This window comes from Lupinus angustifolius, unplaced genomic scaffold (genome assembly GCF_001865875.1).
Source record: "Lupinus angustifolius cultivar Tanjil unplaced genomic scaffold, LupAngTanjil_v1.0 Scaffold_200_13, whole genome shotgun sequence".
In the NCBI taxonomy this organism is placed as follows: Eukaryota; Viridiplantae; Streptophyta; class Magnoliopsida; order Fabales; family Fabaceae; genus Lupinus; species Lupinus angustifolius.
This window is the reverse complement of record NW_017726807.1, coordinates 16,025-32,360: the sequence shown is the minus strand read 5'-3', so window position 1 is coordinate 32,360 and position 16,336 is coordinate 16,025. Positions and strand designations below refer to the sequence as shown.

The window sequence follows — 16,336 nt, the reverse complement described above, 5'->3', positions numbered from 1 at the left end:
TGGGATAAAAAGAAGATTGCAAGAAGCTAAGGGAGTCTGGTCGGAAAAGCTGCATCATGTCCTCTGGGCTTACCGTACAACTCTTCACTCCACCACTAGGCAATCTCCTTTCAACCTTACTAACGGGTGTGAGGCTATGATCCTTGTAGAGATCGACGAACCCACCTGGCGAACAATACACTTCGACATAGCCACCAATTCGACCATCTTAAGGCACAACTTAGACTAGATCGAAGAGAAGAGAGACCGAACCAGAATCAGAGAAACCACCGTCAAACAGAGAGCCACTAAGAAATATAACTGAATGGTAGTACCGCGAGACTTTGAAACAAGCAGTTTAGTACTCAGGAGAGTTGACGTCGGAAAAACAAAGGGCAAACTGGCACCTAATTGGGAAGGATCGTATCGAGTAACTAGCAAGACTGGCAAAAGGGCCTACTCGAAGACCTAGCAGGGAAGGAAATCCCTCGTACTTGGAACGCGGCAAATCTTCGACAATTTTATGCTTGACAATGTAAACCCTATGCTAAACCTTTATATGGCTGAGCAAAATGGTGTAACCAGATCTCACTTATATGTTAACGATGTATTATTTAGATGTCTTTTCCAAGTCCTCTTGATCATCAGCAATACAACCCTCGGAGGCATGGGCCAGTCCCCTTCTGACAGCGATTCAAATTCACCAACCCAAGCCAAGACAAGTCCTCTTGGTCAACAGCAACACACCCCTTGGAGGCGTGGGCCAGTCCCCCTCTAACGGCGGTTCAAATTCACCAACCCAAGCCAGGACCAAGTCCTCTTGGTCGCCAGGAATACACCCATCAGAGGCCTGGGCTAGTCCCCCTCTGGTTGCAGTTCAAATTCGCCAACCCAAACCATGACCAAGTCCTCTTGGTCTCCAGCAATACACCCCTTGGAGGCCTAGGCTAGTCCCCATCTGGTGGAGGTTCAAATTCGCCAACCCAAGCGAGGACCAAGTCCTCTTGGTCGCTAGCAATACACCCCTCGGAGGCGTGGGCCAGTCCCCTCTGATGTCGAACAATTCTTAAGCCCAAAATGGGATCAAGTCCCCTAAATCGCCACCATCCCTCGAAAAGATGGACCAGTCCCCCATTTGTTAAATAATTTCAAGTTTACTAAATGGATAGCCTGACCAATCAAGACTTGGAGTTTATTAAACAATTTCAAGTTTACTAAATGAATAATCCGGTTAATCAAGACGGTGGTTATTAAAGTTTATTAAATGGATATGATGTCAAACAATCGTTCAAGGTTCATTATGTTGCTAGTCAGACAATATAAACACCAGAGCGACACACAAAGTAAATAGGTAGGGTAAATCAACATTTCATTCATTAGCAAAATCCATACAAAATAAAAAGATTCTACAGCTCCCTACCCACTAAATCCTACCCGGGACCGGAAGCTTCATTGGACTCTCCCGTCATCGACGATCAGCTCCCTCTCAGGAGTAATTGTGGCATCTATCCAGGTCCACGACTAGTCTGCATCCGGTAGAACCAGCCGGACCTGAGCAAAGGCATTATCCCACCCAGCATTCGCCGAAGCAACAACATCTTCCTCCAAGTCCTGGTAGGACGCCTTCAGCTGGGCCAACTCTTCAGTCAACCGAACAATGTCACCTTTGTTCGTCTCATTCTATTCATCGGCTAGCAGCAAATTCATCCCCAGATGACGCTTCTCCCCTTCAGCTCGATCAAGGCGATCGCACAAGGCCCCAACTTCTCGTTGGACAGATCCCATATCCGCATGGACCAGCAATGTCGCATCTCGAGCTTCTTAAAGTTCGAGTGTCATAACCGACAACTGCTCCCCAACAGTCAGGTTCTGCTCCTCTTAGAGTATAAGTGCCTCGAGGTATTTCTTCTCCAGCTCGTGGAGTTCAGCCGAATGCTGCTCTTGGAGTTTAGCCAAAGCATCCTCCCCGACTCGAGTAGCCAAAACCACGGCGTCCCGAACCCTCCTCAAAACATCCAGCACGGGTAGTGAGTCCATCTTTTCCAAAACTCTGGGCTTGGCGGCCACCTTTCCTTTACCACTGCTAATGGTTTTCCCCTTAGCAGATTCCTCCGTGCAAGGATCATGGGCCCCCATAAGTACAACTTCTTCCCCAGTTAGGTCAACCAGGTGAGCATCAGTCGGGGTGAGCACAACCACCGCTTCAGTTTCAGAAGGAGGATGCATCATTTCCGCCAAAACGAATGACTCCCCGGGAGAAGATTCTGCACGGGTGGGCGAGTCAAACCTCGCCTTTTTGGTAACCTCAACACTCTTCCTCTTCAGGGCGGCCCTCCTCAAAAGACTTGATCGATCGGATTGATCACCCATAACAACTACTGAAAAAGAGGAAAATGTATCAAAATCGGATAAAGGATACAAATAGATAAAATAATACATACATACTATATTTGTAAACCCAGATGCTCACCAACTTCATCCTAAAAAATATGATCTCCCTAAGCCAGCTTGTAACAAACTACAAGCAGGCCCTCCTTAACCCAGTTAAGCATCTCATCTGCCACCTCCCTTTCCTAATGATTCAGCTGGTCGTACGAGAAACTCAAAAAGACTTGGCCGGTTTTTTAAAGATTCCCATGTTCCAGGAAAAGGTAAATCAGGTTTGACCATCAGGCCCATACGCCCACGAATGTTGCTCACCTACAACCTTCACCCGGAAAAAACTGGCTTTCCACCCCTTGATAGATCCATCGAAGGGTTGGAAGAGGGCACATCCATTTGCAGATTGAAGCAAAGTCCATCCACGTCGGCCCACGTCACTTTCATCTTTATTGTAGTTGTGCCCCACTCGGAACATCTAGAAAAAGAGATGGAGCATGCACGAACGCTCCATCACCCTATACAAAAATTTTGAATGCCCGGATAAACCCCCAGGAATTGGGATGAAGCTGGGAAGGAGCCACCTAAAGATGCTGCAACACCTGTGCGAACCAGTCGTCGAATGGAACCTTCACGCCAATCCGGTAGCAGGGGTATTCATACATATAGAAGCTATGATGATCCTTATTTTCCAGGAGGATATCCTGCCACACACGCTCCTTTTTGGTCGGGCTACGCAACGAGATACCCTCGGTCAGATATGCCAAAAGCTCCACTCGAGGTTGTTTATCCACCGAATAGAAAGACGGGATGACTATAACCTCCCGATCAACCCACCAGTAAGGAGATTTTGAGCTCATCATCTCCAGCGGGAGCGTATATTCGTCAGCATGTTTGACAAAATTCCTCCCAATGGACAACATGTAATCAAAGGAAGTGCCAGACTCCAAACTGGATATACCATCCAAGACGGGGCCCCACTTCTTGTAAAATTTTGACCGGTCTAGGACATTAGTCTCGATCCTATTACCGCCCACCCTCACATCACGCAAGAGAGAGGATAAGGACAACCGTCAAGGTCGCCCCCAGGTAGACTATGCCTTCAATTACAGAGACTAGGGGACGTAAAAATTTGCGAGCCCCCAAATAAGACCTCTATGTCATCAGATCTAGATTCCCCTTCGGTCATAACTAAAAGAAAGAAAGAACAAGGAAGGAAAGTGGATTACCGGTTCAAAAAAGCTTGAAAGAAAGAAGACTTATGGATGAAGAAAATGCGTCCGGATTCAGAGATGATCAAAAAACTCGGCGAGAGGATAGAATGAAGAATATGGGAAGAAGAAACCCCTATTTATATGGAAGACCCAAGCCCAGGTCTCCCTAGAGGCCTAACTCGAAACGTAAATCCGCCCGTCCAAAATCACTTGAGAACAATCAAATGGCAACACATAAATCCAGACAACGAAACTAAAATGAGCAGACGCAATGATTGAGTATCCACTATCGTCAAAAGGAACACTATTAATACTCCACATGTCAATCTAGAAACGGATAACCATCATGACCTACCCCTAGTCCCTAAACCACTCCCGGTCATAGCCTATATCTCCTACCCACCTGTATAGTCAACCAGCTCGACCATCCCTGCCCGACCTCGTCGATTGGGGGCAACTGTTCTATTCCGGTCATAAGATCGTAATCAGCATCTCTCCAACCCATCCTTATAGTCCACCAGTTTGGCCGTCCCCGACCCACCTGGTAGACTAGGGGCAACTGTTCCATCCCGGTCATAACCGGACAATTAACCATGAGTCCCGAACATAACGTCCATTGCCCCGCATAACCTTCCTTTCCCGTCTTAAGTAAGTTCCCCTATGGTAGAAACTATAAGAGCTCCTGACATAGCATTAAATGCTCCTGGCATAGCATTTAAAGCTTGTGGCATAGTATTTAATGTGCCTCTGACCCACCATTTAATGTATCACTGACCCACCATTTAATGCGCCACTGACCCGCCTTCAATGTGAGATAACATACCGCCTACCACGCTGCCTGCACATTCTGCATGTTCTCGACAATTCGACCAGAGCAGATTCGTAGGACAAGAAAGGACGATCTGAGTACGTTCCTTATGTCTGTTAGATGCCGACCAATGGCCAGATGCCAACTTAGCAATCACTATGCTATATAAATAGGAGACCACACAGGGAGTATAATTAACTCTCATTCCCTCATTTATTGCTACACTTATTGCTCTAATATCTCTTATTCACTCACATTCTCTCTCTACAATACATTATTAACTTGATCATCGGATAACCTTTTCAAGTACCTCCCCTGGCGGGTACAGACGATCATTCGACCAAGTCTCCTACTCTCCCATACTTTCTCGTCCATTCATCATCAGCTTCCGACCATTCGTCCTCCATTCGCGATCATCCAATCTCAACAGCAAAGAACAAGGTTAAAGAAAATTACATGTAGAATTGACTTGTAGCAATTATGAGAATTTTTTTGGGTACATAGCAATTATGAGAATCTCACTTAAAAAATTGAAGGATAGAAAGATGATTATTATGATTCTTATTATTATCTTGAGATTGATTTTTGTCTTGATTTGTTACAATATACATGAAAAGAGAAAATGAGTTGTTTTGTGAAAATACATTTTACTGTTCACACATTTAAAGAAATTATTCATATACTAAATCATTAATTGATGTGAAATCAAGAAGTACTGGATTCTTTTTTTATAGGCCTAAAGGGAGAAGGAAAGTTGAAATGTCAATAGCATCTATTATTGATTCAATCGACCTGAGAGTACAGTATCCATTTTGAGAATGTTTGATATCAAAGTCAATCTTGAATGATTAAATGAACATATAAGCATATACTAACTTTTTATTTCACGTGAAAATGATAATATAAAAAGTATTGGAGAGTATATAAGGAGAAGAGAGAAATGAATTATAGGTGTATCCATCCATGAATAAAAAGACATGTCTATTCATTGCTTAACAAATACATCTATTTCCTTTTAAAAAATGAGTCTATTCACACTTTTCACATATTACTTTTACACACTATCTCTAATGAGTAAGGATCCTCTCCATTAATGGAGAGATAAATGTTACATAATAACATACAAAAGGTTACATGTAATAAAATTTTTATCCATATGTTTATCATAAATTCGTATTTTTGTCATTGAAAATATAAGTAAAAATAATCATTTATTTCTCTATTAATGGATAGTATCCTTGTTCATCTCTAACGCTTACTTGCACTATGTGACACACCACGTGAAAAGTGAGGATTGGCAAGAAACTTGATATATTGATGTTGAAAATAGCTAATTGAGATAATGGAATGATATAAAACTAATATAATGAGGATATAATATCTGTCATGTTGGTGTAAAGATTTATATACAATTAGTATATTATTCATAATTTATTATTTAATATGAATGATAAATAATGCATTGACAATGTATAAAAAATTACACTATCATAGCACACATTTTTTCCCTTCAGAATGGAAAGAGAATGAGTGAGCGCCAAATGTGTCATGCCTTAGTTATTTTGGTAGTAATTGAATTGTTCTATGCAACGCCTTACATGTTTATACAATTATTATGTTGATTTTAATAACTTTAGTCACGTTACTTATCTATGTTATTGAGCATTTGAACCCATGTTGGTAATTAAATATCGATGGGTACATATATTAATATTTTCGTTAATTTTATGAGGCAAATGTTGTACTTTAATACCATGAAGACAGTGTTAAGTGCGTGGTATCTGGGTCCTGTTTTGCATTCCAAGAACCTGTCTTAACTCTTAACTTAATTGTAAACCCTAAACTACATATATTTACTATCAGCCGCCCGTGTGTGCTCTCTTTTCTCACATGTCATTTTATTGATGTTGTTTTGAGGATGACCTTTTTTGTCATAGAAAATATATCATTCTATATAATATACTACTTATAATTGCCCAAAAAAATATTTAATTATTAAATTATTAATTTAAATATATTTTTTAAATTAATCACCAATGAGTGATACATGAAATAGTATATTTTTTTGGGACAAAAAAATTTAATCCAGTTGTTTTGCCATTTGTTTTCAATACCATGAGTGTAAATATTTAAGTGATTATGGTAAGAATAGTATTCTTAGTGTCATATAAGTGGAAGTGATATAAATCTAAATAAATTATTGATGTAATCATATTCATACCCTACACTTGCTAACTAATTATATTTTTAATTTATATTCCCAAAAAACTAATTATTAAAATAAAATAATATTCTTAATTTATGTAATAATAATTTATCTTGTTTCTATGCGTCTTTGAGTGAAATCGAAAAATCAAGGCTATGTGACTTTCAGTCGATAAATGATTAATAAATTTGTTTGATTTTAATTAAATGAATTATTTAATTAGTCGAAAGAGAATTAATATTATAAGAGACAACATTGATCGTGAACTGACTTCCTACTTTTAGAGATAATATTAATGACTGTAATTATTTCTCGAGTCAAAGCAGAAAATAAGATATATTACAAACAGTAATATTACTATTATATTAAAAAATGTATTAATTATTTTAAGGAAGTTATTCTAACACCAAAGTGTCATGTTTAATTATCATCATATTTTGATTGAACATTTTCACCTCCAAACTAACATAATTGTTTTTCAATACCAATTAAACAAATATTGTGAGTAAATTTAGTGATAAACAAACATAGTTTTTTAAAAACAAAACTAATATAAAAAAATTAAAATATATAGAATATTTAATATAATTACTGAAAATGTTTTTTTTACATACTGAAAAGGATGTTGAAGTGCAAGCTAATTGTACTCATAAAATGTAAACACCAAGCATATGTATAAAAACAAAAGGGAAATTATTATTTTTCTAAAAAAATTATTTATCCCCCCTAACAAATATAAATACATGATGAAAAGGTATGATTGTGGATACCGTTATGATGATTTTAAAAATAAGAATGCAGACGATTGCTTTGAATGATTAATACCTTATAAAATTGGCATTTACGATCAAGTTGTAATAAAATATGTGCCACTTGTTTGATATATTAAATGTGTGGACTTGTTTATTAGGGTTTAGGCCCCAGCACCTTGTGCTTTAAAGATCAAATGAAGAAGATGCATGCATATATGCATATCTATTCTCTACAACTTGTTACAAGCCAACCAAAAACATACATGATATTTACTTTCTCAGAACAGCTCAGGACTCAAGACAAGAATTAGGTGGTCCACCAGATCTTCTACATTCAATTTCAAAGTTCAAAGTCAAGAGGAATAACATATAGAAGCCTTTGTTGAATTGTAAATTTGAAATAATATTTGCATTATTTGACAAAGAAGAAGAAAATGACTTTCCAAATACATAAGATTCACTATATACTAAACTTTTATAGTTGAAGGTAGAGTTGTAAAAATGGATTATTGAATCGACCTAAGTTAGGTTGGGTCAATTTAGTATGAGCCAATAATTTGTTAGGCTCAGTCAGTTTCGGGTTGCAGGCGAAACGGGTTGGTTGATACATTGGTATGCTCAATTTTTTTTTTTAAAACTTTACTTCAAAAGCATATTAAAATGAAAGGAATACAAAATCAACCATATCATATTCAATTTGGAAGAAGTATAAAGATTTATACACAGTCAATATATTATTTATCATTTATTTGTATTAATTTTTTCGAAGAGATAATGATAATTAAATATAAATGGTGATAATGCAATAACAGTATATAAAACTCTTATAGTGAAAGTACATACATTTTTTTATAAAGGGGCATACAACCAGCTTAAAAGTATATTCCATCTCTTATACACCAATGTTGCAAGAGAAATATACATTAAGCATAGATTACTCATTTAAAATTTTAAGCCTCTCTAATATAACATAAATTAGTCAACTATGATCACATTCATTTGTAGCCACTATTGAATAACCTTATGAAACAGTAAAATAGTATAGTATGTAGTGAAAAAAATTACATTGGTTAATTATGTCTAGTTTACATGTCTTACCAGTTGATTAGTTTCTATTAGGCTGGTGGCACCATGCTCTTGTTGAGGAACCATGTATAGATCGGGTCCACATTTATTGTCTCATTTCTTTTTTATACTTCATTTGCTAGTAGGTATGATTGGCCATAAAAATATTTAATAATTACAATTTTAATTTAAATAAATTTTTTTCCAACTAATTAGAAATGATGGTACATAGAGTAATACAAAATGTGGGATAACAAATGTACTCCCGTGTAGCCCAAGTCCCTCGAAGGGGGCGCCGGAGAGAGTGAGAGTCTCGTTGTGCCCGGATCCTGTCACACCACGAGACGCTATTGACCCACCAAGAAATTGGTACCCACTTGTCAAAGAAAAGTGTGGTGCGAATCAAGCATATGAGATAACACCAAACAATTTATTCATACCTATCCTCTATCATAGTGTATACTGTATCCATATCATTTCTCCATTTGCAAAATATAATTTTTAAGAACCTTTTTGTAAATCTTCTTATCATAAGTTTTTTTTTCCAAATAAACTTTTGAAGGTCTTTTTAGCAATATAATGTCATTGAGGGATTTTTTAAAGAAATATATTTATGACAGGACTTGTTTGCAAACAAGTCTGTAAAAAGGACTAATTTACAAATAAACTTCTAAAATGGTTTTATTTTTTCAAAAGTAAAATTTGTCACTTAAAATTAAAATAACATTTGAACTTTAAACCGATTTTTAAAGCATTAGATCTCATTTTTGTGAAAAAAAATAGCTAAAGTTTATCCTTTTTTTATTAGAGGTTCATTTTAAGGCAAACAAGTCAGACAGATATTTTTCTCAAAATCACTTTTCTTCTTCAAAATGTTGACAAAAAACTCAGAATTGCTTTTTGGCATCTTTCGACTGAGCCATGTTTGCAGAAATCACATGATATCCAGAGCATTCAACACATCAAGCCATGTAAATCCAACCAAATAAGCATATTTTAGACATTCATGAATATGACAAGTTACTAATTCAAGCATCACAACATGACAACATAAATATATCAATGTCATATAAATATCCAAATCAAGCATGCATGTCATCATAGAATCAACCCAAAAATACCAAGTATTTCACTTTTCAAACATAACTAATTTGGATTAAAAATTACTTACTTTCACCAAATGGATTTCATAATTTACCAAATAATCAAAGTTTTAAGACTTGTATACAAACTTTTCTAAAGCCATAACATGAAGATTTTTTTTGGATCATGTCAAACATTAGATGGTCGAATTATATTTCAAGAAAAGCTAGTTTCGATTTTTATATAGTTGTTTCAAATTAAAGAAAAGCTAGTTTGAAGGAAAAGAAACAAAAATGGGTTAGCTACTCTTCATCATCACATCTCGATCTTAAATATGAAAATGGAAATCAATTTTCCTTGCCAAAAAGAATAGAGAATATGTTTGAGGAGATAAATGGTAGATAAGTCTATGTTGGATATGTTTTATGATTTCAACAGCTTAGGAATTGTGATTATGATGTGTTATTGTCTTAATGAGGATAAAATGGTCATAGAAATAATATATATGATTATTATATCAGATAAATAGATTAAATTATATTAAGATCAATCATGCATCTCAAAAAATTATATTTAATATAGATTAAGCCACATACATTAGTTTAGCTTTAGCTCTTGTGCTAATCATATTTTTTAGATCAAGGAAAATATGAACTTTCATGTTACATTGTGAAGAACATTCTAAAGGGACGTCAACCCCATCCATACAAAAGAAAAAAATAGCTTCCTTCTTAACTATATTTCAAGTCCAAGAGCGAACTGTAGTTAAATTAACCATTAAAGATATGGAGTTGAATAATTGTATAGTATTTTCAAAGTAATAGTGGCTAGATTGTAACCAAATTACTGTGTGTTATCGTTGCAAATCGGAAATTTTAAAAAGTTAATAGTGTACTAGTTTGGCTCACTAGTATGCTCTTTAATGACTCAAAACAAAAACAGAATAAAATATATCCTCGTAATAGGAGATAATTTATCAAAATAAAAACAGAATAAAATATATCCTCGTAATAGGAGATAATTTATCTTCTCTAACTATTAAAAATATGACATATGTACTCCTTTGTGTAATTTTAGAAATATTTTTATAAAAAATAATTAAATAAAACATAATCATGATTTTATTGGCCGGAACAAATAAATTATATCTCATTACTAAATACAACAACACTTGTATTTAGTAAATCTACAATGCTTTCATGAGTAATCAATGTTGATTCTCCATTTTCTACTGTGTTGCTGGTTGATAATGTAAAAAATATTGATTCTCCATTTTTAGTCTACCTCAATATGCATTAAAACCATGCTTTAATTTAAATCATAAACATCCAACAATACATATATATCAAACAATAGTATATATATAGTCATATAGACAGTGTCTGATAGAACAATTGTACCATTATATTATTTTTATCAATGCAATAGTAGTACATACTTTTTTTTCTCTATTTATCTATACAATCCAACACTACATATCAATACAATAATTGTTTCTACCGTCCTAGAAGTGGAAAAATTAATGTTAGTCTATCTATAAATTATGTAGGATATAACACATTCTTCTTTGATTTGTGTAATCATATCTTTAGTACATTTCAAGTATTTGAAAATTAGAAAATTAAAGGATTTGATACCTCAACTGGCACTGAAGAGATTGAATATAATGTTTTCCTTATAAACTAAATCAATGTAGTTGAATTGTCTATCAAGTTATAATTGTGTTATAAGATTGTTTGTCTATCAGTTTTCAATTTGTTGGCATGAACTAAAAAAGAATACCTTAGTAAGCCTTTACCGTACGAATTCATGAAAATGTGAATTGGATGTCGTGGGAAGGTAAGTGTGTGGGAATGAATATCTAGGGGAGGTTTTGTGAGTGGAGCTAGTTAAATTATTCGGATGAATGAATGAGTGTGTGAGGGAGAAGTTGAGTGATATTTTAATTTTTAATATTAAAAAAAACATTGTTAAAGTTGGGAAATCAATAACTATTGCTACAAAATAACACTTGAGTATGAGCAAATCAAGAATGCTTCTACCAAAATCATTATTGAATATGTTGATTTGTTTAATTAAATACATAATCTATGAATGGCACCATATATAAACATAGATATTTATATTAGGCAAAACATCCTAAGAGATATTTATGTAATTGATCTTACATATTTTTTATATTTCAACTTTGTCCTTACTATTATATAAATGTAAAATATATTTAAAGGACATTTATGTAATTGAACTTGTATAATTTTATTCAATTCCATTTAGTAACCATCATGGCATAATTTTCATATTCAAATTTTATCATTTTGAACATCCCAATAATAACTACATAAACTTCCACATGTTTTTTATTTTTTTCATTAATATATGATTACTACTCCACACACTCCAACTTCTATTTTCTCTCTTCATCATCCCAAGAAGAACAACTTTGATCAACATAAAAAACATTCATTGACTTCTATTGTGTATGCACTTAATATAGAAAAATAAGAATATGGGTCGACAAACATTGAGTGTCAGTCGACGTACTGGTATATATAAATTTAAAATATTTTATGATTTAAATAATGCAACATTTATATTACTCGAACTTTTGTTTATGTATATTAATAGAATTTTAGAAAATTTATTTTGCATTCATCACACTTTAGGATAAAATTAAGATAAAACTAAAATAATAATAATAATAATAATAATAATAATAATAATAAATAAAAAAATTAAGATAAAGCAAAAGCTATTGACACATCACATTCATTTCATAGTGCACCAACGCCGTAACAATCATTAGTGCTTAATGAAAGCATGTATTGTTGAAACAGTGAAAATCAATGGTACATGGTTTAAGATTATTGTTGAAACAGTGAAAATCAATGGTACATGGTTGAAGATTATTGTTGAATATGTTAAAATTAACAATGTTTATTTTAAGGGGTATTGTTGAATCTGATTCATAAAATTAACAACATTTATTTTGAAAATGTCGTTGATTTTCACATATTTAATAGTGTCTACTTCACTAAGTATTATTTTTTAACTACAAAGAGCAAAATTATATTAAGACAACACAAGTGGTGCTAACCAAATACAACACCCGAACAAGTCAAATAGAAGACTGAATGCAAAGGTAAGGGTTCACACAACAATTTGTAAAAAACATTGGTGTTTCCTACAATAACAGTAAACCACATACAAGGTCTAACCTGAATCAGTCCATAATAGAGATATAAATATTGCAATTTTGAATAAAATACCTCATCGCTTCTTTGAATTTTATTGAAGGATGATGAATGAATGAAAAGCATTCATAACACCATATTTATACACTAAAAGTAGATGATTTGTCACACAAGCAACAGTCAAAAACAGAAAAGCCTTAACAACCCTAACTAACTAACTGCCTAACAAAGCAAAAAATAAGCCAATGACTAGCCCGGAAGGTGCGTCACGATATTGGATGCTACGGTTAGAAAAAGAATGCCCCATGGTCCATGCACCTCAGTCAGAAAACATGCGCCACAGTCCATGCGCCTCGGTCAGGAAACATGCGCCAAGTCTCATGCGCCTCGGTCAGGAATCATGCGCCAAGTCTCATGCGCCTCGGTCAGGAATCATGCGCCAAGTCTCATGCGCCTCGGTCAGGAATCATGCGCCAAGTCTCATGCGCCTCGGTCAGGAATCATGCGCCAAGTCTCATGCGCCTCGGTCAGGAATCATGCGCCAAGTCTCATGCGCCTCGGTCAGGAATCATGCGCCAAGTCTCATGCGCCTCGGTCAGGAATCATGCGCCAAGTCTCATGCGCCTCGGTCAGGAATCATGCGCCAAGTCTCATGCGCCTCGGTTAGGAATCATGCGCCAAGTCAGGAATCATGCGCCTTTGTCAAGATATCTGCAACCTGCTCTAAAGTGGATATAGGCAACAAATGGAATAATTTTGATTGGAGCCTCTCCCTAACCACATGACAATCAATGTCAATGTTCTTAGTTCTTTCATCAAACAAAAAATTAGCTGCTATATATCATGCTGAATCATTATCATAGTAAAGTAAAGCAAGTTTAACAAATTTAATATGAAAATTGTCAAGTAAATAGGTCAACCATTGGATTTCACAAGAGGCACATGCTAAAGCACGATATTCAGCCTCTGAAGAAGATCTTGCCATCGTGTTTTGTTTCTTGGATTTCCAAGAAATAAGGGAATTACCCAAGAAGGCACAACAACCACTTATTGACTTCTTAGAGTCAATGTAGGCTACCCAATAAGAGTCACTGAAGACTTTTAAGTGAATAGGGGAAGACATAGAGTAGAAAAGACCTTGTCCAGGGTTCCCTTTGATGTACCTTAGAACCCTACATAAGGCCTTATGGTGATTCTCAGTAGGATTGGCCATAAACTGACTTAATTGTTGGACAGAAAAGCTAATATCAGACCTAGTATTTGTTAAGTATAAGAGTCTACCTACCAACCTCCTATAAGAGGCTGGTTTGTCAAAAAGAGGAGAGTCATCTTGATGCAACTTAGTGGTATTTATAATAGGTGTAGGAACAGGTTTGCTATTTATGAATCATGTATCAAGTAAGATGTCTAAGGCATACTTCCTTTGACAAATTGTGATGCCAGTTTTGGATCTGGCAATTTCAAGACCAAGAAAGTATTTGAGGGTACCTAGGTCTTTTATTTTGAATTGAGAGTCAAGATGGCCTTTGACATAATCAATTTCAGTTGTGTTGTTACCAGCTAAGATTAAGTCATCAACATAAACCAGGAGAGTAGTGAAGCCCTTTCCCTTGGCCTTGGTGAATAGAGAGTGATCATGGTGAGATTGGTTGCATCCTAAGGAAAGTAGAGAATCTGAGAGCTTCTTATACCATTGTCTCCTTGCCTGCTTAAGTCCATAAAGGGACTTCTGGAGTTTGTAGACCTTCTTGGGATCACTGGAAGGGATACTTGGAGGAATAGTCATGTAAACCTCCTCACTAAGGTCACCATGAAGAAAGTCATTGTTTATGTCTAATTGATGGACAATCTAGTTATGGCAAGTGGCTAAGGCTAGGAGGAGTCTAACTGTTGTCAATTTAACAACAGGGGCAAAAGTTTCGAAGAAATCAATGCCTTCAATTTGATTGAACCCCTTGGACACTATCCTATAGCTTGTTTATCAAGTGGTAGGTTAATAATATCCCAGGTTTGATTTAATTCAAGAGCATTCAGTTCTTGTTGCATAGCCTTGATCCAACTCTCAGAGCTAATGGCCTGGTTATAATATTTTGGCTCAATGTTGGTGGATATGGCCAGGGTGTGTTGTAGGTGTTTGGGTGAGATAGAGGCATAGGATAACACAGATGAGAGGGGGTGATAGACACCCTTTTCAAGGCTCTTTAGTTGCTGATTGAAGATATTGCAATTGAAATCCCTTAAGTAAGTAGAGGGTTGTCTAATCCTGGTAGATATCCTAGAGGTCTCAAAGCTTGGTTCAGTGCTATGTTGGTCATGGTTGTGAGTGTATGCTCTATCCTCAGTGTTTTGATCTGTGGTATGCGAATGTTCTTGTTCATCCAGAATGTCTATGAAGTTGATAAGCTCTAACTCACAACTTCACCACATTCAACTTTACAAAAGTGCTAAATGTGTGTTGTTAAATCACAATTTACACACAAACATTGTTAAATGTGTGTTATTAAAACACAATTCTAGTATAGTGCTATGTCATCCTTAATCACATCCTTTCTTAGTTTGTCCACTATTTATGATTGAACCCTAGCAACTTGCATCATCCATTGAGTCACAACTTCATATGTCAGTTTTAAGTTTCATTTCACAATCACAATTACAACTGCAATATTGTGGTTTCAAAAGTCTTTATAATGACATCATGATTACATCATGAATATTTTCCCGTAATTTTCTACAATATGGTAAATGCAAATGTAATTGTTGGAATTTGTTACAAGAATGATGTTTTACTTGGACGGTGGATGTTGAAAGGCTTTATAAGCCTTAAGTTACGGTCCAACATTCTTTTTAATAAAATATTTATTTATTAATTAATTTAATTTTTGGAGCCTTTTGCGGTTGGACCGTGTGTTGGCCAAGTCAACACACACATGCAATAAGGAAAGAGTTGTTAGAGAGCCGTTGGAGGAGATCTCGGCCATTATGATAGAGTCGTTGGTAATAGACTCGTTGATAATAGAGTTGTTGGTGAAAGAGTCGTCGGAGGCCTCACGTTATAAATAGACGCATTCTTCCCTCATTATAATTTACACCAAGTTGAAGGTGTTTACCTCTCGACTACTCTTTCTCCCCTCTTATATTCCGCCGACGCATTTCCGGCATTCTTCTCCCTCTTTTTTCCGTGGCACTTGAGAATTGGGATAGGCAGCCAAAGTGGGAATTTCAAGAACTGACACTAGTAGTCAGTATTGTGGAAAAAGAATTGGCATGGGTAGCCATACTATGGGAATTCAAGAATTGGCATTGGTAGCCATATTGGGGTGTATTCGAGAACGATTCTTAAGTGCAGTAAGAAATCGTATAGCAGATAAAGGAACTATTTTATCCTAGGGATGACGTGGTTGATAGTATGCTTGCACAATTATAGCAGTAATATGAAACGTCTTAAAGAGAGCGACCTAGTCGTGACTCAGCCAGTAACAATTATTTCGCGCCATTCAGAATTGTTGTGAGCTACGGTAACAACAATTTTAAGACATTTCTACTACAATGGTATTCGTAGATAATATTACTGGACCGAACAGTTATGACCTGAACAAGTCATTTCGGCTTGACAGAACAAATTTCAAACGTTGGCAACATAAGATGAAATTTTTCCTCAC

General features: G+C 35.6%; 1 protein-coding gene across 1 annotated transcript; it reads right to left on the bottom strand.

The window, feature by feature from the left end:
* Positions 1-13,518: 13,518 nt before the first annotated feature.
* LOC109340565 (uncharacterized mitochondrial protein AtMg00810-like) lies at positions 13,519-14,463 on the bottom strand. The gene is made up of 2 exons (XM_019578286.1): positions 14,096-14,463; positions 13,519-14,053 (listed from the first exon to the last, which is right to left on the bottom strand). Exons 1-2 carry the CDS (start codon positions 14,461-14,463, stop codon positions 13,519-13,521), a joined length of 903 nt encoding a protein of 300 aa, XP_019433831.1.
* Between the last annotated feature and the right edge of the window lie 1,873 nt (positions 14,464-16,336).

Excerpts from the sequence above, each read along its gene's own strand:
- LOC109340565 (XM_019578286.1), bottom strand. The coding sequence starts at position 14,463 with ATGACTATTCCTCCAAGTATCCCTTCCAGTGATCCCAAGAAGGTCTAC. Across the intron at positions 14,054-14,095 it reads ATCACAATTTGTCAAAGGAA|CAAACCTGTTCCTACACCTA; the intron begins GTATGCCTTAGA and ends ATTCATAAATAG.